The 26,577-nt window shown below is 35.7% G+C and overlaps 1 protein-coding gene across 1 annotated transcript in view; it reads left to right on the plus strand.

The window, feature by feature from the left end:
- The window catches only part of LOC130855884 (arylacetamide deacetylase-like), a 45,432-nt gene extending 19,827 nt beyond the window's left edge, over positions 1 to 25,605 (plus strand). The window contains 4 exon segments of the mRNA XM_057739918.1: positions 4,311 to 4,533; positions 6,522 to 6,591; positions 9,667 to 9,838; positions 16,564 to 25,605. Of these exon segments, the coding sequence (XP_057595901.1) occupies positions 4,311 to 4,533; positions 6,522 to 6,591; positions 9,667 to 9,838; positions 16,564 to 17,160 (1,062 nt within the window). The 3' untranslated portion in view covers positions 17,161 to 25,605.
- Positions 25,606 to 26,577: the final 972 nt, after the last annotated feature.

The raw sequence follows: 26,577 nt of genomic DNA on the forward strand, positions 1-26,577 counted from the left end.
TCTCTGAGCACATTTAAAGTAGGCTAGGCTAAGTAATGATGTTTGGTAGGTTATGTGTATTTAAATGCATGATTTTTGACTTACGACATTTTCAGTTTACAATGGATTTATCAGGATATAATCCCATTGGAAATTGAGGAAGGTCTATCATTTCTTTGATCATTATATTTAATGATACATATGTATATATCACTTATACATATCATTGATTTTGTTGTTGGCTAATTAGAACACATTAAGCTGCTTGTTAATATTTTTACAAAAGAAAAATAGACACCGTGTCCTGAAAATAGCTCCCCATAGTTCAGTATCAACAGAGCTACCCACTGTAACTTCAACCATACAGGCCAAGAAAGTTAGTTAGGTTCCAGATAAATTGGTTTTCTTAAACACCTTCAAAATTCCTTTTCTTTAGGCCTTTGATCAAATTGTTTTGCCTTTCTGACTAAATCTAAAAATTTTAAACAACCGTAATTTTTCAGATCTAACAGATTGAGATCAGATAGAACACCCATCAGAAACTTTCTCCATGTTTGTCAGAATTGATTCCCCCTCCTCTTTCTACCTGAGCAGCCATTCAAGGTCTTGCTTCATCCTGCCTTTTATTAGAGTTTATTTATGTGAATGTCGATTTTCAGCAATAGTCCATAAAGAAGGTTGGAAATTATATCACAGACATCTTGCATTCATTACAGCTTCCAGCACTGTGCTTTTTTTTTGGCCATACCAGGTGGCTGGCAGGATCTTCTTGTCCAGGGATGGAACCCATGCCCCCTACAGGGCAAGCCCAGACTCCTAACTACTGGACCACCAGGGAATTCCCAAGCACTGTACCTTAAACATAGGAAACATTCAGTTCAGTTGGTGAAGTGGTATCATATCCACTTACATTGAAGAAACTTGACTCCAGGGGCTTCCCTGAAATTGGCCTGAGTTCCTGCAGGGACTTCAAGGCTGCCTGACTCTCTGCTTCCTTCCTGCGGTATTCCAGAGGGGTTATGGCTCTTAAAGGGGACTCTCCTCAGTGAACTTGTCAATCCAATAAACACTCAGGCTAGAAGTAATTTCCATGTATCTTTTCCTTTAAAACCCAGGAAGTCTGCAAGAAGTATAGTTTATGCAAGAGAAAATGAGCATTCAGTTAGGAATCTGTAAAAAACAGGAAACTTTCAAAATGAATAACAAAAAATGGGTGAAATGATAAGTTTTATAATTGCTAAAATGTAGAGATGTGGTTATTTTAATGACTGTTTCTCCCCGAGGCCAGTTTTATTTTGGGGCATATGGAGTCCTTTGAAGGTTACATAGATGAGGCTATGCGTCATCCAAACCAAAGGTCTTAGTTCTCTTGGGAAATGCTAGCAGGTGGACTTATGGTACACGCTTGTAACAGTGTTTCATGGGTCTCCCACGAAGATATCCTGAATAGCCTTCATTGAAGGGGTCTCAGTCTGTGAAGTGGCTTAGCTCAAGAAACTGTTTAAGAAGCCATAACAATACAGGTTAAGTCAGACTTCAGTCAGCTGCCTTACAATGTCAGTCTTTTGGACATCATGAGTGCTTAGTTGCTTCTAGAAAGTTCTGGGATTATGTTTCAACACTGTTGCTTATTTTTGTAACTACATGAACCTTGTATTTGATATTTCATCACAGCTGCTTGGTCTACAACACTTTGGAATCTCATCCCTATTGCAGTCAGAAGGTCAATGTCAGAAACTTCCACTGGCATTTCTGGATAGCAGATGACTACCATTACGGGTGTTTTTACTAAGATGGTAGCATTCCACTCCTAATGTATTTCTAAATATCTTAGTATAGAGAATATCCTCTGAACTTTACTGAAATATACAATGTGGGGATGCATTATGGGTTACAATAATAAATGAGATCCAATATTTCTATTTCTGTAGGCTTTTGGATTTTTTCTTCTATGATACCGGGGAAATTCGACATCTAATCTTCTTTTTTTTTTGAAGCTCTTTATTGGAATGTATTTGCTTTACACTCATGTACCAGTTTTTGAGGTACACCAAAGTGAATCAGCTGTATTTATACATATATCCCTATATCCCCTCTCTCCCGCGACCCCTCCTCTCCCTGTCCTGGCCCTCTAAGGCATCACCCATCATCAAGTTGATCTCCTTTTGTTATACAGCAACTTCCCACTAGCTATCTATTTTACAGTTGGTAGTGTAAATATGTCTATGCTACTCTCTCACTTCATCCCAGCTTCCCCTTAGCCCCCCCACCCCAGCCCCGTTTCCTCAAGTCCATTCTCTACTCTGTAACTGCATTCTTGCCCTGTCACTGGGTTCATCAGTACCATTTCTTCAGATTCCATATATATGTGTTAGCATATGGTAGTTGTTTTTCTTTCTGGCTTACTTCACTCTGTATGCCAGTCTCTAGGTCTATCCACCTCATTACATAAAGTTCAATTTCATTGCTTTTTATGACTGAGTAATATTCCATTGTATATATGTGCCACATCCTCTTTATCCATTCATGTGTTGATGGGCATTTAGGTTGCTTCCATGTCCTGGGTATTGTAAATAGTGCTGCAATGAACATTATGGTACGTGTCTCCTTTTGCATTATGGTTTTCTCTAGGTATATGCCCAGGAGTGGAATTACTGGGTCATATGGTAGTTCCATTTTTAGTTTTTTAAGGAACCTCCAAACTGTTTTCCATAGTGGCTGTACCAGCTTACATTCCCACCAACAGTGCAGGAGAGTTCCCTTTTCTCCACACCCTCTCCAACATTTATTGTTTCTAGATGTTTTGATGATGGCCATTCTGACCGGTGTGAGGTGATACCTCATTGTGGCTTTGACTTGCATTTCTCTAATGATTAGTGATGTTGAGCATCTTTTCAAGTATTTGTTTGCCATCTGTATGTCTTCTTTGGAGAAATGTCTATTTAGGACTTCCACCCATTTGTGGATTGGGTTATTTGCTTTTTTGGCATTAAGCTGCATGAGCTGCCTATACATTTTGGAGATTGATCCTTTGTCCGTTGCTTTGTTGGAAAGTATTTTCTCCCATTCTGAGGGTTGTCTTCTTGTCTTGTTTATGGTTTCTTTAAATGTATCCACTGCTGAGGTTGGTTGCTCTTGCTATTGCTAGTGGAGGCTTAGCAGGATTTGGGAGTTCAGGATGGTCAAAATCCATACAAATGTTTCTAACCCAGTACTCAGAATATCACATAGATATGAAAGTTAGTCAAAGCTTTAACTTTCAACTAAGATATATGGCAGGACTGTGACTTCACCTTGCATTTTAATTCCACAGTCTGCAAGATCAACCTTTGGTTCTGTTTACATGCAGAGATGTAAGAGATAGGGATTTCTTTTAAAACAGGGACACAAGCATCTGTTTTGTGACTGTGATTTGAGCTGAAAAGCTAAAGCTCCAGGAATGAAACTTTTCTTTGAGTAATCTTTCAGTGCAGTCAGTGGTTGAACTCATCATTTTCACCATAATATTTCATTGCAAGAGCACTTGGTCTCTCAGATCTCTCCCTTAATAGGGACTCTTACAGGTGTTAAATTCAATAACCATTTACTAATACACTTTGTGCATTAAGATGTCACACTTAACACTGGCATTGAGACCATTATTATATTAAATCTAAACGTGTCAGTTTATCTAATTCCAGCACACTTCTTAAATGTTCTCCTTTCTGAGAACTCCCTCTGCACTGTATCCTCTGTCAGTCATGCTTTGTTAGAATAGCTTTAGTAGCTTTACTGCTTCAGGCTTTACTAAACTACATGCATTTCTCTGATTGTAATACCAGTATCCCTTTGTTCCTTTGGTCTGAGATTTCCTTCTTTGTTTGGCCAAACTCTACTCCCCTTTCAATATGCATATCAGAGTTCGCCATCTATTTGAAAACTCGTCCCCAGGACTCATGTCCAGGCATCTAGTTTATCTCTCTATTTTCCTCTACCAAAGTTCTCTGTACATGTGTCTGAGACATTGATTATATTGTTTTATAAATGCTTATATATCCATTTCTCCCACTTGACTCTGAGCTTATATAGAGTAGACAGCATACCTTGTGTACCTTTGTACTCAAAGTAGAAAGCATAAAATTTGCCAAGTTGTAATACCTCAATAATTCTTCAAATATCTTTTTTACCTGAGGCAACTCTTGTGGTACAGATTCTGAATCTATTCAGACTTCCCTGTGACAGTGTGACACAGGACCTTTAGGAGCACATGTATGTACTTCTGTGTTCATAAACAGCATTGGCATTTGATATTTGTAACCTATGTGTGTTTTCCCCCTTCTCTCTCCTTTTAGGCTCTGTTTGTTGAACTATTGGGAATCAGTCATTTCACGAACATTGTAGTGTTCTTCATGAGCTTTCAAGAAGTCCCACCCACATCTGATGAAAATGTCACTGTGACGGAGACAACTTTCAACAACGTTCCTGTCCGTATATATGTACCAAAACGAAAGTCAGAGACACTAAGAAGGGGCTTATTTTATATTCATGGTGGTGGTTGGTGTATGGGGAGTGCTGGTATGTGCCTCTTGTTGCAAATTTTAGTTTATCACATAGCATACATTTTATTAAGGTGTTGATTCTGACATATGTTAAATGTTATCACAGAAAACAGAACACTTCAGCTGTTTGAAATTTATTACTTTGGACCTATGCTAGTTGAAAGGAATTATTTTAAGTCTCTTTCTGAAAGGGAATAATCAATACCAAAAGCTGTAGCAAATAACAGGCAAGAAAGGAAAGTATTTCATGAACTTAAAAAATTATTATTAAACTTGTTAATTGCAGAAATGGTGGACCGTTGTAATGAAAACCAAAATGATGTGAGTTGAATAGTAGATGAGAAATTAAGAAATGAGATGGTGTCTCCAGCCTTTCAGTAAGCTTAGATAGGAAGGGAATGAGAAGGAAGGTGCTAGATGGAAAAAAAGCACAGAATTGAGTAAGGGTATTTTATCTTTATTTTATATAAAACATGTATACATTTTCAATATATTTTATGCATTATATATATAACATCTTATATATAATTTTACTTTATAAAAATCTTATTTTATTTATGTATAAATACATATATATATATTTTGTATTTATATATGGAAGGCCTGTGAACATGTTTATATGCTGAAGGTAAGGATGTTAGAGAGATGTGGAGCCGGGGGAGGGTGGGATGAGGTTTGCCTGACTGGGAGGATATAGGAGGGAATTGGACTCAGTACAAAGTATTGACAACATACATGAAGAGGAACAGAACTTTCTCTGTGACAGGAGGAAAAGAGGTATTGATGGGTATTGATATAGATTGGAAATGTAAATTGGGGCAGTGCATCCTGCCTATCATTTTCTATAAATTCAAGCAGTAAAGTCACCAGCTGGCAATGAGGTAATGTTTCTGAGACAAAAATCTGACTGTGACATGCTTCAATTAGTTTTCACGAGTCTCCACTGCCCAAAGCATTTCTTTAAAAATTTTTCTATCATAGTATCCCTGAAGAATGGGGGCATGCTTATAAGGTAAGGGAACTAAGTAAGAATAAGTCCTGAAACACAATAGTGTTTGCCTGATGCTTTCTGTTTTAACATTAAAGAAAAACATAAAAATGTATGTTTTAATCCAAAATATAAGCATGACTTTTTGTAGTGAATGTTAAAAAAAAGTTTAAAAGTTAGTGTGTATTTGACACATTAAGAATATTTAACATGCAACTTTGAAAGCATCAGAAGATAATATGTACTCCTCCTTTCATGGCCCCCATGCTGTAATGTTTGTGAGAACCTCATGTCCTGATCCTTTCCCTTTAGCAATGTATGATTTCTCCCTCCTCTTATTTCTGGCAAACTCCATTTTATTTTCTTAAAATTTTCTTATAAGCAAAAGGGAGAATTTACCCAAGCATAATAGCAAACATGTGTGACCCATCCCCATCCCATATACATGGCCAAAAAAATCCCCAGGAAACACATACCTTCTTGTCTGCCTTTTAGAAAATATGAATATATAAGTCAGGTCTCAGCTCTCCCTACTTCCTCTTTACTCTGCATCTTCCTCTGGCAGTTTTGATGAAGCCTAATACTATTCCCATAGAGCACTTTCTATAGCCCTGCATTAAAGCAACTCATATATTGCAATATTTCTTTTTGCTTATATGGCTGTTCCTCCCTGTTCCTGTGTCCAGTAGACTGTGACTTCCTGAAAGCCAAGGAGTTAATATTTATGTATTGCTTTTGTCAACACAGAACACCTGCTAAATAAAGGGCGCAGAGATTAATCTTGATGATAATGTAGTTAGTTTAAATTATCCAGTGTGAAAATGTGGGGAAGGACAATACACATGTAAAGGGATCACTGAGCAGAAGAATTTATGTTCTGTAGCTATGATGAAATTTTAGAAATATTTTTCCCAAAACATTTCAATGAGGAACAACGTGTAGCAGTAGGCTTTCTGCCGAAGGAAACACCCTCCAGTTCATCGGTCAGCCTCTGATTTTAATTTCTTTTATTTCAGCTTTGTTTGATACTGACTTTCTTTCAAGACGGACAGCTGATAGACTTGATGCTGTTGTCATTTCAACCAAGTAAGAGCACTGTGGGTTTGTTTGGGTTTTGGCCGGGTGCCTTATCCAGTAAGATGCTTGCAGCTGTCTTGGTCATTCCTTGGTTATGCCAGGAATGTTTCTAAAGAAACTGAGAAGGCGAGAATAGAAGAAGTGAGCTTGAGCATGACCAGAGAAGAGTCAGAGAGAAAAGAGTTTTATAGTTAGGCCAAGCAGGGATCAAAAACAGGAAGTCAAGAAATTGTTAGAATAAAATCAAACTATTGTATCTCATGGACAAATGACCTCCACTGACTTCTAGCCTGCTCTGAATTAGCAGAGTGAATAAGAATGAGGCTTCAGAATCAGAAACTGATGTTCAAAACCTGGTCCTAAAGTTAACTGAATGACTGCCAGTTAAATATCGTGTTAGCTCTGTTTTCTCATGTTTAAACGGGGGGAGTCATAATATTTTCTGTATCATTGAGTTCTTTTGAGGATTCGGTGATAAAATAGCTTTAAAGGAATTAGTGTATATTTTATAGTGTAATCATTCATTAAAAGCAGTTCATCACCAAATAACTTACAGGAGTACAGACAAAATCTGTTTTCAAAAAGCATTCTAGATCAATCATCACTAATAGAAAATGAACCCAATAGGAATGAATGGAAAAAATGAAGAAACTATGGAAAAAACATAGTAGTGACTGCATGCCAAATTTTTTTTTCTTTTTTAAGTGTATGATTGCATCTAAAGTATCCCACTATCCCAGTTAGTAGCTATGTACTAATAAAAGGACCCAAATAAAATAAGGATCAAGGCACACTGCATGTGTGTGATTCTTAAGATAATTACATTCCATTGCATTTAGTTTTATAAATTTCTCTTTCAAAAATTTAATTAAGATTTATAATGTTGGAATGCTACCTACGTCACCCATCTGACTCCCTGTAGCTGCCTTTCAGTACTAAAAGCTCAAAAGTGGAGTCATTGGGCCAATTCTAAAGTAAGTCTTTGCCTTTTAGACAAACTATGGCTCAACTCTGAGGCTCTTCCTGGGATTAGGCCTGATGTATGTATTTTTTTTTCTAAGAACTTTTATTGAGATACAGTTAACAGACAATAAACAGCATATATTTAGAGTCTACAATTTGGTATCCCAATCTCCAAATTCATCCCCCCCAAACCCTCCCCGCTTTCCCCATTTGGTGTCCATGTGTTTGTTCTCTACATCTGTGTCTCTCTTTCTGCCTTGCATTTCCTCTTTTATAGTTGTTAGCATTTGCCTTAGGTATGGAGGTGCTCCTATACTGGGTGCATATGTATTTATAATTGTTATCTCCTCTTCTTGGATGGATCCCTTGATCTTTATGTAATGTCCATTCTTGTCTCTTGTAACATTTTTTATTGTAAAGTCTATTTTATCTGATATGACTATTGCCACTCCAGCTTTCTTTTGATTTTCATTTGCATGGAATATCTTTTTCCATCCCCTCACTTTCCATCTATATGTGTCCCTAGGTCTGAAGTGGGTCTCTTGTAGACAGCATATATATGGGTCTTGTTTTTGTATCCATTCAGCCAGTCCGTGTCTTTTGGTTGGTGCCTTTAGTGCATTTACATTCAAGGTAACTATCGATATGTATGTTCCCATTACCATTTTCTTAATTGTTTTGTTGTTGTTTCTGTAGGTCCTTTTCTTCTCTTATGTTTCCCGCTTAGAGAAGTTCCTTTAGCATTTGTTGTAGGGCTGGTTTGGTGGTGCTGAATTCTCTTAGCTGTTGCTTGTGTGTAAAGCTTTGGATTTCTCTGTCAAATCTGAATGAGATCCTTGCTGGGTAGAGTATTTTTGGTTGTAGGTTCTTCCCTTTCATCACTTGAAATATATCATGCCACTCCCTTCCGGCTTGCAGAGTTTCTGCTGAGAAATCAGCTGTTACCCTTATGGGAGTTCCCTTGTATGTTATTTGTCGTTTTTCCCTTGTTGCTTTTAATAACTTTTCTCTGTCTTTAATTTTTGTCAATTGGACTACTATATGTCTTGGCATGTTTCTCCTTGGGTTTATCCTGCCTGGGACTCTCTGCACTTCCTGGACTTGGGTAGCTATTTCCTTTCCCATGTTAGGGAAGTTTTCAACTATAATCTCTTCCAATATTTTCTCAGTTCCTTTCTCTCTCTCGTCTCTTTCTGGGACCCCTATAATGTGAATGTTGGTGCGTTTAACATTGTCCCAGAGGTCTCTTAGGCTGTCTTCAGTTCTTTTCATTCATTTTTCCTTATTCTTTTTCACATCAGTGATTATCACTACTCTGTCTTCCAGGTCACTTATTCGCCCTTCTGCCTCAGTTAATCTGCTGTTGGTTCCTTCTAGTGTATTTTTCATTTCTGTTATTGTGTTGCATATCTCTGTTTGTTTGCTCTTTAATTCTTCTAGGTCTTTGATAAACTTTCCAATCTTTGCATCCAGTCTTTTTTCAAAGTCCTGGATCATCTTCACCATCATTATTCTGAATTCTTTTTTTGTAAGGGTGCCTATGTCCTCTTCATTTAGTTGTTTTTCTGGGGCTTTGTCCTGTCCCTTCATCTGGTACAAAGTCCTCTGCTTTTTCATTTTCTCTATCTTTCTGTGGCTGTGGTTTTCAGTTCCACAAGACAAAATACTGCTCATACTGCTTGATCCTGCTGTGTGCCCTCTTGTGGAGGAAGCTATCCTGCATGCCAACTTGATCATTAGATTAAGTTGGAATAGAATAATTCCTAAGATTTGTTCTTTATTTATTGGTTACTAGTAAAGTGTAATGACTGCAAGAAAATAACATTCTGGAAGAAGTTTAGTTACAGGAAATTATCACCAGGGTTTTGTTTTGTTTTGTTTTGTGTTAAATCTAGTCCAATTGTGTCATTCAAGCCTTTACTTCTGTAAAAATGAGATTTGTAGAAATGGTTATATCCAGTATCATCATAAAGGGGAAGAGTCTTTGAATTCATAATGACCCAAAATATGAGGTTTGCTAAAGAAAAAATTTACTTTTGATTTTTAGGTTAGAATATGCACATACATTACATTTTTTATTAAAAATAATTGACTTAAAGAACATTGTTATTCTGTCCACAGCTACCGACTAGCACCTAAGCATCATTTTCCAAACCAACTTGAAGATGTATATAATGCACTAAAGTGGTTCTTATGCCATGATGTTCTTGACAAGTATGGTGTAGATCCTGAAAGAATTGGTATTTCTGGAGACAGTGCCGGAGGGAATTTAGCTGCAGCAGTGACTCAACAGGTATGATGCTCAGATTTGTTTTGTTTTTTAAAATATCCTACACTTCAATATGTTTATTTCAGACATTGAAATTTCAATGCAGTTATTATATTAATGTATTGGAGATTAGAAATACATAGAGATCAATATTAGAGAACATTTATATACCCTGCCAGATTTTTTAAAATAAAATGATGAATCCACTCTCTAAATCATTGGCTTAAGCATTATTAATAGGTCAACAGAGTACCATACTATTCTGTTATATTTAGGGGATGTATTATAAAGTTAATCAATGATACAAAGTTAATAACTAGAGAATCAGATGACTCCAGTATTCTTCAACAGAGTATGTTAAACCTTGCATGAAAACTGTTGTTACCAGAATAAAGAAATTGCCTAGAGACAAGGATGTCAGCAGATTCATAGATAATATTCACTTGCACAAGGAATTATAATTTTCAGGTATTAATTATCACAATATTTCTATGATATTTAGCTAAAACTGGACACCTGTTAACTATCAGTTTAAAGTGTATATATTTGTAATTTGTCTAATAGATTTTGAGTAAAAGCATTTTTGATACAAATCATTTGACCTAAGAAATAAGCAAGGCACTGATGACTTAGAAGCAATGTTCTTGTAGGGAAAAAAAGTTCCTTATAAGTTTTCAAATAAATGTCTGCAATTTAATAACTAACTCTCATTATAAATGTTGCACATAAACTTATTGTGCAGGAAAACATACTTTGCTATGGATTTTGTTGATTTTATTGTTCATTTTTATACACATTTTAAAGTACATAAATTTTGGCTATTGGTATCTTTAAGATAACCTCATGATTTCTAGTCAAAGGAAAGATATAAATGCTATGATTTGTTCTAAATATACTGCAGAACAGATACCTGCTACTTCCTAGAAATTGAGTTCTACATTGCCCACTCTGTTTCTCTGAGAGGCATCTTGATGCCGTATGAAGAACACATCAAGAGATAGATTTCTGGAGCTAAAGTAATGCCCAGCTGTGACCTTGGACAGGCCACCTGATCTCTTCAAGCATCAATTTATTTGTACTGTATTGTATAATGAGCCCTTCCTCTTACATTGCTTAGACTTCTATAATGGTGAACTAATCAGTTCTGACCCATAATTATTAAAAAACCAGATAACATATCCTATAATATTCTGGAAAGCATCAAACAGCTAATAAGACAGGATAACTTTCTCTGCTAAAATTTTTCTTTAAAATTGAAAGAAAAATCCACAAAAATGACCCCAACACTCAGTGTCCTCTCTGACATAAAGACATATGCCTATCAAAAGGAAAGTATTCAACTGAGATGAGATTTGGAAGCCTTTCAGGGTTAGAGTTGAAGTTAAATTCCAGGGCCCTCCCAGTATGGGGACACTCATAAACATTCCTCACTTTTAAGTGAGATATGCCCTCGGTGTCAGGATGAACCTGATGTAGAACAAATCTCCTGTTTGTTTAGAGCCTTGCTTCACATCACTTGGATGGTTGCAGGAAATCTCAGGCCTTGAACTTAAGGTGGTGTGAGTGGTTGATATTGACGTGTGCTTGACAATGTATAAAATTTATAAAAATTCTCCCTGAAAATATAGTATCATCATAGACTTTAAGGTATTCATGCCAATATTTTTTGAAACCGAGTGTCCGGCACTGAATAAAACATATCCAGGCATAAGAAATCATGAAGAAAAGCAAACAGAATCAATAGACAATAGAAAGGCACTCCACAAAATTCAGATACTAGAGTTATGAATCACAAAATATAAATAAATATCCCACTTTTTCAATTAATTCATAACCAAGATTGCAAGTTTCAGCATAAATGTGCAATTTGAAAAACAAAAATTCTAAAACTAAAAGTAACATTGTGAAAATCAAAATCTTCCTGAATTGCTTGTGATTTTACACAGCTGAAGAGTCAAACTGACTCATATATGACTATGCATAATGAAGCATGGAGAACCAAAAAGAAAAAAAAAGAAGATAATAAATATAGCAGATGTAGTCTGAAAATCCAATAGAATTTTAGATGTTATACCAAAAGCAATGGGGAGAGAATGGGAGAAGGGACTATTTAATAATATTATATAATATCAGTAGAACATTTTGCAGAACTGATGAAAGATATCAAGCTACACATAAAAGAAATGCCATGAACCCTAAGCATTTTAACTTGAAAATGTTAAAAATAAGTAAATTAACTAGCAAGAAATCTACATAGAGACACAGCAAATCAATAATATAGATAACTAGCAAAACAAATTGAAATAAAAAGAAATTGGGAAAATTTTAAAACAATCAGCGAAAAGAATAGTATTTTCACAGAAGCAGAAGTCATAGTGACAACTTATTCTTAGTAGTGAGAATGTAAGTTCTGAGTCAGTGGAATTACATGATCCAAGCGCAGCACAAAAAAGACTGTGAACCTAATTCTACACCCCACAAAAATATTTAAGAATAAAGGCAAAATATAGATAGATATTTCAGTATACCATAATTGCATTTGCTCTTAATGGAACACACTAAAAGATACTTTACACAAAGTGTTTCAGACAAAATGAAAATGCAGATAAAAGTTTAAGATGCAGGAAGAAGAAAAGACCAAAAATGTGGTAAAATGTGGATAAATCTTAATAAATTTGGATAGTTTAATAAGGTATATAGAATTAAAATATAAGAAAAGCAAACCATGTTAAGAAGAGAGGCAAGAATACATTTTAAGTCTTAAAAGCTCTTTTTGTTGTCTAAGAAGAACTAAAGATTAATATTTGGCCTTTGATAAAAGGTGAAAGATTTGTACTAGTTGAAGAAAAACTAGAGTATGGCCTTTGATAAGTTCAGTAGTCTTTGAGAAGTTAAGAATACACATTGTAATTCTTAGAAAAATGATTTAAAGAACAAAAACAGGGCATAACTTATAAACTACTATTGGAAAAAACTATTCAATGGAAAGTTCAACTAATCTGAAAGAATTCAAAGACAGAGAAAAAGGAAAAAAAAGCAGGATGCACAAAATAAGATGGTAGATTAAAACCAATCATTTTGGTAGTTAAATATTAGTGGGCTAAATGATCTGGTTATAGGATCAAGATTGCCAGACTAAAATGATAATAAATAAGTAGAAAGTTTGAAAGTAAATGAATGGAAAATATATACTCTGAAATAATATCTGAATGCTTTTTTAGGTAAAGAAGATGATGTCATTACAGAAAAGGTTTAAACCACCAGGAAAATATACAACTCCAAATCTGTGTGGAGTTAATAACATGGCTGTAAATAGGGAGAAGATATGAGCAAAACTGCAGAGGAAAACACTGAAGTTCACAACCACAGTGAGAAATTTAAAAATACCTCTTTCAGTGACTAAGAGAACAAGCAGGCAAAAGTAATAAGGGTATAGAGGACAGCAGTAACAATCAATGCATTTAACTCAGTGGACCCATTAGAACAGGGAAACAAGCAAGTACACATGATCATTTTTAAAAATTGACCAAGTACTGCCATAAAGCACATCTCAAAAAAAAAAAATCACAGAATTTAAATCATACAACATTTGCAGTCTTACCACAATGCAGTAATGGAGGAGAAAAAGACAACAAAATATCCTTCTTTGTAGGGAAATTTTGAAAATATATTAAGATCAGTGGGTCACTATTTAAAATAATGTATCTTTTATATGTTCTCCACAGTTAGGACAGTGGTTGCAGGAAATTGTATTTCCTCAAAAGCATATATTAGAAAAGATGGAAGGCTGAAATAAGCATTTGACTCAAGAAATCAAGTTAAAAAATAGACGAAAGATAGTGATAATGACAAGAACAGAAATTAGGATATTCAAAATGAGCTTACAGCAGATGTGAACAAAAAACAAAAGGTTAATTCTTTAAAAGGACTAATAAAAATTTTAAATCTCTGGGAAGACAAATGAGGAAAAACAAGTTAAATACAAATAATTAATGTCAAGATTGAGAACAGGACAACACTGCAGACCCTTCAACATGGAAAAGAGTTAGCCCTGACCAGTTAAGACTCTACATTGTATTCTTGAAAGAATTATTTTGAAGAACTTTGAAATTAAAACATTTAATAATATTTAAATTAAATGGACAAATTCCAAGAAAAATACAACTTGCAAAACAGACAGGAGAAATAAAAATTAGCCATTTTATAACCATTAAACAAATAAAATCGATAATAAAAATAGTCCTAGTAAGAAACTTCACTGGCAATTTATATCAAGCATTCAAGAAGAAATAATTCCAAATAAACAAAACATATGCCAGAGAAAAGGAAATGCATATACACTCTTCAGTTATTTTCAGAGAAGCTTGATCTTTATGACCAATCTGGCAAGAACAATTTCAGGAAGGAAAACAATGGGCCAGTCACGTTCAGAAAACTAAGATATTACTATCATGAATAAAATATTAGAAAAATTATATCCATATCATGACCAAGTTGTTAATAATGCAAGGAAAAGTATATTTTATAAAAAGAAGTGAATTTCACCACATCAATAGATTAAGGAAGCAAAATCATATCTCATGTACAAAAAGCATTTATTAGAAGTCACAATACAGTTGTTGGTTAGCTAGGAATAATAGATGGAACTTCCTTAACCAGTTAGACTGCATTGATTAAAGATATGTATAAGTGGTATAATTTTAAAGACATACAGAAAATTGAATTCCGTAGCACGAAGGATGGAAGGATGGTGGTTACTGGAGAGGAAGAAGGGTGTGCAATTGATTCAAGGCATGTGGTGAACTCTCTGACCCTTACACATATTTATTAAATTTTACATTTCTGCCTTATGCAGTTACATATATGTGTTACATTTAATTATAAAACCATAAAATAAAGTTTTGGTTTTTTTTTTTTTTTTTTTTTTTTTTCAGAAATAGAGTCACAGATGTAGAAAAGAAACTTATGGTTATGCACAGGAGGGGTAAATTGGGAGATTGGGATTGACATATACACACTACTACATATAAAATAGATAACTAATAAGGACCTACCATATAGCACAGGGAACTCTACTTAATACTCTGTATATTAACCTACATGGGAAAAGAATCTAAGAACGAGTGGATATGTGTATATGTATAGCTGATTCACTTTTCTGTACAGCAGAAACTAACATGACATTGTAAGCTAACTATACTCCAATAAAAATTTAAAATAAAATACATTTTTTTGTAAAAAAAAATCTACCAGTTCAAAGATTTTAACTACCTGCAAAGTTTTAATTGATTGGTCAAATGTAAATATTTTTTGTATTTCTTCTTAATTCAATCTAAAATTAGCCACATGTAAGACACCTATTTAATAATTACCACACCTCTACTCACGTAAACAGCATTCCTCATACTAGACACTGAGCTAAATGGAATGTGGTAATCTTACCTGAAACAAAATACTGAACTGGTTATTTAAATTCAGAAATTATTTTTATATAAAACAATCTAGAAATGGACTTTTAAATACTTTATTTTACTAACTAGTACTAATTACTGTGATTTAAATGCAGGAAAATACAGTAAGTCCCCTATATACAAATGAGTTACTTTCTGAGAGCACATTTGTTGAGTCCAGTTTGTTCGTAAGTTCAACAAAGTTAGTTAGTTCGAAACTTGAAGGTTCGTATGTAGGGAACTTACTGTAAGCATTGCTGCCATTTGCTTTTGCAGGCCTGTGTGTGTGTGTGTAAAATGTCATATTTACAGAATAGGGAAGAATGTCAGGGTGTGGTGCTTTATTAAACTCTATATGAAGTTTTCAGAAATGGACTTCAGTTTAGCCATTATACTTTACTGTGAGAAGCACCAGAGTATGTATGGCCTCAGTAATTAGTATATATGACCTACATCAGTGTAGGTTAAATTTTTACATGCATCAAAATCACCTCAAAGACTTGATGAAACCCATATTGCTGGTTTGTCCCCACTTGATTTAGTGAGTCTGGGCTAGGTTGTAAGAATTCTCATTTCAGACAAATCCCTGGATGATTCAGGTGCTAGTGGTACAGGGACCACACTTGGAGAAGCTAATCTTTGAGACAAAATGGGCATTCCAATTTGGGGACCAAGTAAATGTACACAAAAAAAAAATCACCTAAACTGTAATGCTCAATATTGCAGGTTTCCAAATATTTTGGTCATGTATCCTATTGACGGGAAAATTTTAGTACACCCCAAATATATGCATATTGATTTATAGATAACTTTGTCTTAATGTGCTAGAGTAATCTGAATGTTTAAAGCACATAAACATGAAAATGAATTAGGCTTTTACCCAGGATTTGTTTAGTGTCAGAGTCAAATTGGAATTCCTAGTGACGTGATTTTTCCCTTATATGTTAAAGCCTGTTGAGATATAATATATGTATATAAATTTTGTACTTAAAAAATGTTTCCTCTGCCATTCTTAGTTGTAAGAGTAGATCTTTTGCTTTTTAATCACAGATTAGATGGCCTTTTTCCCCACCCATAAGGAAAGTAGCACAAATCATTTTGTTTATGTTCATAGTATTTAAATATATTCACTAGTCTTAGATATAACTGAGAATTGGAATGTTGTGTGAGATATATTTCTTGTTGTTTCTGATTATCTTTTTGAGATTCAGAATTTATCTCATATCAACCTATTGTTTTTAAATTAAACATATATTTTTAAATGAAATTACGATTTGACCAACTTCAAATTATTTTCAGCTCATAGATGACCCGGATGTCAAGATCAAACTCAAGACCCAGTCTTTACTTTATCCTGCCCTTCAGACTCTTGATATGGATTTACCATCATATCAGGAAAACTCACATTTTCCTGTGCTGCCCAAATCATATATGGTCAGATTGTGGAGTGAATACTTTACCACGGACAGATCGCTTGAAAACGCCATGCTCTTCAATCAACATGTACCAGTGGAATCAAGCCATCTATTCAAATTTGTTAACTGGAGTTCTTTGCTCCCTGAGGAGTTTAAGAAAGGGCATTTTTAAAACAGTCCAACTTACGGTGGTTCTGAGCTGGCTAAAAAATATCCAGGGTTCCTAGACATGAGGGCAGCTCCCTTGTTGGCTGGTGACAACAAGTTGCGTAATTTACCCCTGACCTATATCATGACCTGTCAATATGACGTCTTAAGGGACGATGGAATCATGTATGTCACCCGACTTCGGAACGCTGGCGTTAGGGTGACCCATGACCACATTGCGGATGGATTCCATGGAGCACTTTCCTATCATGGATTTAAAGTTGGATATAGAATGGAAAATCTGTATATGAGTTGGCTAAGTGAAAATTTGTAGTAAAAATCTGAGCAGTGGTTCGTAAAAGTATATAAGCCTCCGAATAGGAAACACATTAATGAGAATCAGAGGGTTGTGTTTGAACTGATGTTTATCATCTGTGACCTAAGTCCTCATAGCCATTGTGTTTTGTTGTTTCTTTTAAACTCAGCAGATTTTTCTCTATCATTTATTGTAAGTGTTGTTTACTCACTTCTGTACCTTAACTAATATCTATTTTATATGGTTTTTTCTTATAGCTCTAATTTACAGCCCTAGTTTTTGACTGCCTAATAGTATTACTGTTGAGAAGAAAGTTTTAAACGAATACATCTGGCTTGTGAAATGCCGGAGCCTCAATTGGCACGGATTTAGATCCTTCAAATGCTGCCTTGTAGGCACTAATATGAATTATGTGCCAACTCTTTTTCAACGTGTTTGCCTCGATGTAATGTCATTTGTTTATCACTCCAAAATTCACTCCTTAATGCAAACCTATTCCTGTGGTCAGATACCAGAATTAAAGACACGATTTCATAGGAACTTTAGGAAAAAGCAACTCTATTCTTGTGACAAATTAGGGGCATATAGGTGGGAGGCAGTGGCTCTACATGTAGCAGTAGTGAGAGAAGCTCAGGACATAGAAGAAATCACAAAACTGAATTGAAAAATTTGAATCTCTGAAAGTTCTTGTGTCTGTATGGGCTTAGTAGAGTGAAAAATAAATGTTGTTGGACTGTCTTAGTTTGGGGGCTATCACAGAAAACTATAGAGTTAGTGGCTTATAAACAATAGAAATTTGTTTCTTACAGTTCTGGAGGTTCAGGGTGTCAACATGGTCAAATTCTGGTGAGAGCCCTCTTCTGCATTGCATTGTATTGTATCCTCCCATGGCAGAGAACAAGGAGCGGGGGGTGGGGGGGAGCAAGCTCTTTCATGACTCTTACAGGGTACTAATCTCATTCACGAGGGTTCCACTCTTATGAACTCCTTTAATCCTAATTATCTCCCAAAGGCACCACCTCCTAATGCCATCACAGAGAGGGTGGGGTTTCAATATATGCTATTTGGGGGGACACAAACATTCAGTCTATAACATAGACCATGGAGTGGAGAATAAACTGTAATGACCATACGTTCTGTAATATTTGAAAATTTTGGAGAAACACTGAGGAAGGCTGCTCAGAGCTAGTATAGGTTCTCCTCAAGGCCATCAGCAATCAAGGCTTGTTTACTTTCCTCCTCAGCTATTATCAGGCAGAAAGAGGTGTGGATTAGGGGAATGGGAGAATCACAAACTTTTATTTCTGTTTTTATCAAGAAAAACAATGGCATCTCTGGAAGTCACATCCAATACATGTCTCATTTTATGTCTCCTTTTCCGTAACTGTCAAGTTTGCTCAAGGAGTCATATTTTTTAACCTGGGCACAGCATTGTGAACAAAATTAGCATTTTTTCTTGTAAACCCATAAGTGAGAAATGGATAAACAACTGGCAGTTAGGTCACAAACTCTATACGAATAAATGGTTTAAAGTACTTGTGGAAAATAGGGATGCTCGTAGTTATGTATTTCATGAGAGAGATGTATCCATGAATCATACCTATGGTTCCCAATGGAGCATCATTGGGATACTTGTGTACTGTAATATCTATGTACTCAGTGGGAGAGGGCGTTTGTCTGTTTTACTTGCATCTCTATGTCCCACTCTTTTACCTCCCTCAAACCACCTACCCATAAATCAATGTATGTTAATTACCAGGTGGGGGCATAGTCTTAATTTGGAATAGAAAGATATATTTAAATATGGACATGACTTATGAGACAAAATACTTTTTGAAAGCTATATAAATAATAATGATGCAACAAAGTGATATTAAGTGTACCGTGTTTTCCTAGAATTCCAGTCTGAAGATATAGTGAGGGGTGGGGGGCGAAGCAATAACTAACAAAGCAACAAGAACAGAATTCCCTATTCTTTACCTCAGATTAAATTTCTAGTACAAAAGTTCATCCAGATCCCTACTTTTGGTTTTTACAAAGTACAATGGGATGAATAGTTATAGGTGTTGGGGTGGCTTCTTGCATCCTAAGCCACCAGGACTGGTTATTACTCATTGATCTTTACGTCTCTCTACATCAGTCCTCACTCCCCATCACCCTCATGTCCCACACCCTGATCTCTGTAAGGCATTCCCTGCCCCCGATTCTGCCCTTCCCACAACCCCTTCCCAATGCCTATAGTCTTTCCACTGAGCTCTCTGGAACTGTTGGATCATCATGAGCAACCTCGGTAAGATTTTGTCTGTGCCTTCCATTAACTTTCCTCTAAGATGTAGTACTGGATTGAGGACCAGGCTTCTATTTTCTATTTTCCCTCCCACGTTAATCATAGGATAGGAGGTGAATGTGTGGTAAGTACCTTCCTTGCTCATCGCTGCTACCAGACTATTCTCTTTGCCTGCAGCCTCCTGCATCATGGTGGCAGATTCCGTCACCAGTTACCCTTCCATTATGTAGTCACCTTCTGAGCTCTGCGTCCCTGGCTCTCACGTCTCAACGATTGCACCTTTAAGCTCACTGTCACTACCTCTGCCATTACAATTGGGGATTTCAAAACCTATGTAGATGATACAACTAACAGCATGGACTATAAATTGTTTCACTTGCGCTTCCCCTAATAATCTCACCCTCTATTCTGCATAAACCATATGTTCTTATGATCATGGCTTAGACCTTGTTACTAACAAAAACTCCACCTTGTAATCTTGATATCAGATAGGCTACTATCTTACTGTAACCTGCTGTCACTGTAGGTCACTCCCACTAATACTCCTAATTTCCATGTACTGGAATTATACTAGCATTTTACAATTCCTCATACTGCTCTTACTTTTTCTTTTCTTCCTTAGTCAGATTTAGTTCTACAGTCAGTCATTATGACCACTTCCTTGCATAGGCCCCTGGCTGCCATCTCTCTTTCGTTCTTAATCACATTTTCTGCATCTGTCTTTGTTCCCTAATCTCTTCTCAGTGGGGTGCTTCTGGATTCAGGTATCTTTTTAACCCATCCTCTGGTGATGCCATCCAGTCTCATGGCTTTCAGTGATCTGTAAGATGAAACCCAAACTCACATCTCCAGCCTGAACCTTCTTAACTCCAGATTAGTATACATATACAACCATATGCATACTTTACAAACCATAAATAAAAACCTCAAACTTAAATTTCTGATCTTCATTCAAATAACTGCTGATATTCATCTTTCTCATTTCTGCAAATAGCAACTCCGTATTTCCAGTTATCAGGCCAAAATGGAAGCAAAGCAAAACCAAAACAAACAAGCAAAAACTCTCTATTTTTTGTCTTTTTTTTCTGTCATAGGTATCCTAATTAAATCCTCTTAACCAAAATATATCCTGTATCCAACCATTTTTTATTCTTACTTCCATTGCTAACACCCTGATCTAATTCACTGTCAATTTATGCTGGCAATAGTCCAATGGAATTCTAACTCCTCTCTCCTCTTTCATTTTGAATCCTTAGAATCAGTTTGCAACATGTCGAACAGAATGATCTTTTTAAAATGAAAGATCACTTAGATTTTCTACTAATAGAAATCTGTTATGATGTATGAAACTAATTGTATCAAATGTCTTTCACCTGTTAATCACTGTGATGGGTGTTTAAAATACAAAAATCAGTAAAATAGTCTCTTGCCTCAAAAAAATAAATAAATAAAATGAAAGATTGTGTTACTCCTCTTCTCAAGGTCTCCCATTGCCTTCCCAGCTCTGTAAGAACATTAAGGAACCCTAACCACTGTAACCACAGTGGCCTCCTTTGTGTTCAGCAAACCTCCCTAAAATGCTCCAACCTCCCTGTAAAGCTTTTGCTGCCGCTGTGTCTTCAGTGTTCAGGAAGTTTGTATATTCAGTTTTGTCTTCATAGTGCAGTAGCCAGGATGTCTGAAGAAAACTTTTATGTACATACACCTCAAACTGCTGAATGAAATATGTAATGAGTCTTTATAAATCATGAATGGGTTGGGGAAAAGGAGAGGAAAGTTGAGGGACAAAAATGTTAATAAAGCACAAACCCAGATTCTTACTGAGATTTCTCTGACATTGTAAGTGACACAGTAAGTAGCACATGTCCAAGATTATCAGGTGGCCTTCTGTGACAGGAGCTTTTTGCCCCATAGTGCAGATATAGGCAAACAGTTTTCCTTTATGAGGCCGGTTTGAATCTATAAGTTTGTTTAAAACATAGGTTTTATTATTATTCTAGTATGGTGAGGTAAATAGATCAGGAGATGACTGCCAATTAAAAGATGGTTCTTACAGGTTCCAGGAGGAGGAGGCATGACACACCATGAGTTGGTCAGAATGTAGAGGGAACCGGGGGAAATGTGGACAAGAGCTTTAATGTGTTTTCCATGGGAGAGAATGTAGGCATCACAGGGTAAGCAACGTTTAGGATTGACTAGTTTGAATAATTTCAGTGCGCTCTCAGGTATAGGGGTTGTCTCTGTCTGGTACTTGGCCCTGGGGTGCTTAGGATAAAGGAGGCTGTGGGGGTAGGAATTCCGAACTGATTGATTTGTATATGAAAAATGTTCTCACAGGAAAGTTGGTGGCTTATCTCAGAAAGACCTCAGATGTTGAAACACCAATATATAGGAAAAAAAAAGCTTAATACTAGTCCCAACAGATGCCACTGGATAGCAATACTTGAATTCTACCACAGACTCCATCTGCAGTTGTCCAAGTGGTGGACTCCTTCAGAATCATCCTTGCATGGGCTACAAAACGTTTTTAAACTTTCAGATACGTAGAAATTATATTTCAGAAGTTTATTAAAACCTTCTGCAAAATTAAGGTATTAAAACTTGTAAAATATTCAGAAGGTAAAAATTTTCATTCCATTTTATGTGTGGAGATATATAGAAAGGTGGACATATAGCTATAGAGGTACATACTAAATATACAATCTAGCGGATACAACCAAACCTGGTGTACTGCGAGAAAATTTCATAGTCTCCTATCCCTATAACAATATGTAAAAAAATAATAGGCTTAAATTTTCATTCAAGATGTTAGAAAAAATAAATCCAAAGAAGGTTGAAAGAAAGAATTATAAAAATTTTTAAAAAGATGTAAATAAGTTTAAAAATTGGCAGAATTAATAAATGAAATTTCTGAGGTTTTTTTATAGACATTAGAATTGTTGAACCGGATCAACCCTGTATCCTAAATGAGAAGAAAAATATACCAAACAAAAAGTGATAAAAAAAACCATGGACACAAAAGAAATTTATGGATCAATTTGTTCTGCAATGAGAATAACTTTTAAACCTGTAAAATATATATGTATTGCAAAATATGACATTACCATACCAAAAATTTAAAAAGAGTTCTAACAATGATCAGGAAAAGCAGTGTTCCTGTGATGATCTAAAGTAGAAAATACTAGAGGAAAACATAGGCAGAACACTCTATGACATACATCAAAGCAAGATCCTTTTTGACCCACCTCCTAGAATCATGGAAATAAAATCAAGAATAAACAAATGGGACCTAATAAAACTTAAAAGCTTTTGCACAGCAAAAGAAACCATAAACAAGACAAGAAGGCAACCCTCAGAATGGGAGAAAATAGTTGCCAACAAAGCAACGGACAAAGGATTAATCTCCAAAATATACAAGCAGCTCATGCTGCTTAATACCAAAAAAGCAAATAACCCAACCCACAAATGGGCGGAAGACCTAAATAGACATTTCTCCAAAGAAGACATACAGATGGCCAACAAACACATGAAAAGATGCTCAACATCACTAATTATTAGAGAAATGCAAATCAAAACTACAATGAGGTATCTCCTCACACTGGTTAGAATGGGCATCATCAGAAAATCTACAAATGGTAAGTGCTGGAGAGGATGTGGAGAAAAGGGAAGCACTCTTGCACTCCTGGTGGGAATGTAAATTGATACAGCCACTGTGGAGAACAGCATGGAGGTTCCTTGCAAAATTAAAAATAGAACTACCATATGACCCAGCAATCCCACTACTGGGCATATACCCAGAGAACACCATAATTCAAAAAGACACATGCACTCCCATGTTCATTGCAGCACTATTTACAATAGCCAGGACATGGAAGCAACCTAAATGTCCATCAACAGATGAATGGGTAAAGAAGATGTGGTACATATATACACTGGACTATTACTCAGCTGTAAAAAGGAATGAAATTGGGACATTTGTAGAGACATGGATGGACCTAGAGACTGTCATACAGAGTGAGGTGAGTCAGAAAGAGAAAAACAAATATTGTATATTAAGACATATATGTGGACTATAGAAAAATGGTACAAATCAATGGGTTTGCAAGGCAGAAATAGAGACACAGATGTAGAGAGCAAACATATGGACACCAAGTGGGGAAAGCGGGGAGGGTTGAGGGGGAATGAATTGGGAGATTGGGATACCAAATTTTACACTCTAAATATATGCAGTTTATTGTAAAAAATAAAAAATTAAAAAAAAATGCATCCATTTGGTATTCAAAAGCTACATGCACAGATACAGCCATAAATGGTACTTTCAAAAATTGTTTACATAAATTATTCTTTTTCAAAGGTATAGACTAGCTCCTCAACACTGCTTTCCTGCTCAGTTTGAAGACAGCATCACTGTAGTCAGGTTTTTTCTTCAGAATAAAATTCTTACAAGATATGGAGTGGGTCGCACCCGAATCTGTGTTTCAGGAGACAGTGCTGGGGACACCTTAGCAGCGGCAGTGTCTGAACAGGTACATTAATTACATTGTCTTTATACTGGGAGGTGGAGATCGAAGCTCATTTTCTTTTCCATGCAGACACCCAGTTCTTCTAGCACCATTCATTGAAAAGACCATCCTTTCTCGTTAGATTACAATAATGCTTGAGTCTAAAGTCAATTGACCATAATGTGACTATTTCTGACTTCTCTCTTCTGTTCCATTGATCTATATGTCTATCCTCATGCTAATACTATGCTGACTTCAACTTTGTTCTTTTTTTCAAAATTGTTTCTAGTGTTGCCTGCCTTTTCCATAAAAATATTAAGATATTTTGTCAATTTCTGAAAAAGAAAGGCTAATAGGATTTTGATTGGTATTGCATGATATCTATAAATTTGGGAAGGCTTGACATCTTACTATTATTGAGACTTCCAATTAATGCATAAAGTCCTCTTCAATTTCCTCAGAAATAGTTTACTTTTTTAGTATTGAAGTCTTGCAAATCTTTTCTCAAATTTATTCCTGAGTTATTTTGGAAAAATTTCATCTACAATAATATTTTCCAAATGTTTATTGACAGTATATAGGAATGCCTTCGTTTTTACTTTGGTCTTCCCAATCATATCCTTGAAAGTTTCATGTATAATTTCTAGTATATTTTTTACATTTTCTAGGATTTTGTGCACAATCATATCCTCTGTAACCAGAGACAGCTTTAATTCCTCCTTTCCAATATTTATACTTTGATTTTCCCTTCTTAATTAGTGTACTGGCTAGGGCTTCCAGGACAATATATATATATATTTTTAATTATGGCCATAAGTGAAGATTTCTCTCTCTCTTGTTTTAATTAATTAATTAATTAACTAATTAATTTTATTTTTTGGCTGCATTGGGTCTTCATTGCTGCACATGGGCTTCCTCTAGTTGCTGTGAGCGGTGGGGGACTACTCTTCAGTGCTGTGCACGGGCTTCTCATTGGGGTGGCTTCTCTTGTTGTGGAGCATGGGCTCTAGAAGTGTGGGCTTCAGTAGTTGTGGCTTGTGGGCTCTAGAACACAGGCTCAGTAGCTGTGGTACACTGATTTAGTTGCTCTGCGGCATGTGGGATGTTCCTGGACCAGGGCTCAAACCCGTGTCCCCTGCATTGTCAGGCAGATTCTTAACCACTGCACCACCAGGGAAGTCCCCAGGACAATATTCATTGCAATTACCTTGCTCTGGATCTTAGGAGGACATTGTTCAATACTTCACTAATAAACATCTGAAGAGTTCTCATAGTTGGCTTTTGTCAGATTGAAAGTCCCTTCTGTTCCTAATTTGCTGACAGTTTTTACATAAATGGGTATTGAACTTGTTAAATGTTTGTAATGTATCTAATGAAATGACAATGTGATTTTATTCTTTCAATGTGGTGTATTATGTCATTTAACTTTCAGATCTGAAATTATGCTTGTCTCTGAGGCATGAGCCTCACTTGGTTATGGTGAATTGAAATTTTAATATATTGCTGGTTTTCATTTCCTAACATTAAATATTTTTTGGTTTTTGAGGGATTTACTTCTATTTATTAAAAATTCTTTGTCAGGTTTTTGATATGTGTTATACTGGCCTCATTATATCACTTGGGAAGAAAACCAACTTCTTTTTTAAAAGAAAAATTCTTTCCTCTTAAGTTTGAAAATAAAATACTCAGGGTTGGAGCACTTAGAGGAAGATTATACATACACACATATGTTTATATTTTACATAAACACATATACATGCAAATATATATACACACACATGTATATACACATATACATAAACCTATATATGTAAGCCAATCTGTGACATCACATACACATACACATACAGAGCCCCGGTGTGGAGCCAGGACGGCAGTGGCGCAAAGCCCCACCTTTGGCTGTGCACCCTGGGCCTCTCTTCAACTCAAGATGTTCCATTTTGATTCCCTTCATGCTTAGAGTTCTATATAAATTTTCTTAGGGAAAAAAAAGAAAAGAGAATTTCATTGCCCCAAAGAGAGCTTACAAACCATTAAACTTGTGGATTCCTGAGATTTCTTCCAACCTGAATTAATTTGCAGTGTATTTGAAATAATATGTCACTTATTGGAAGGATCTTGCTGAGGTGGAGTAGGAAGTATGATAGAGAATGAAAGTTGAAGACTGTCTCCTTTTTGTGATTATTATACCAATTACTATGCCAAGTCATATAGCAGTCTGATCTTGAACTTCACCTAAAACTGGTTTTGTAGCTGTAGAGATTCTGAAAACTGTCCAACAATTACCTAATAATGATCAAACAACACCTTGCTGCACCTATAATTTCTGTTTGCAGATTGTAACATTTGCTTGGCTTTGTAAGTGAAGAAAGCTTTTGAGATGACAATTAGATGTAGTCATAGAGATTTATAAAGATGTGAAGACCTGCCCTAAAGCTTTCCTGCAGGGCAATCCTAAATATTAACACAGCCACCATAATCATAATCATATAAATTCAATTTCATAGCCATTTCATCCACTTTTAAACTAATCTGTGCCGTGTTTTTTTATTTATTTAGGATCATAAATATCTTTTTAATTTTAGAAAATAAGATGAATTAGTTTGCTGTTTTGAAGTAATTATTAAGTTCCCTCTGTTCAATTTT

This window comes from Hippopotamus amphibius, chromosome 6 (genome assembly GCF_030028045.1).
Source record: "Hippopotamus amphibius kiboko isolate mHipAmp2 chromosome 6, mHipAmp2.hap2, whole genome shotgun sequence".
Classification (NCBI taxonomy): Eukaryota; Metazoa; Chordata; class Mammalia; order Artiodactyla; family Hippopotamidae; genus Hippopotamus; species Hippopotamus amphibius.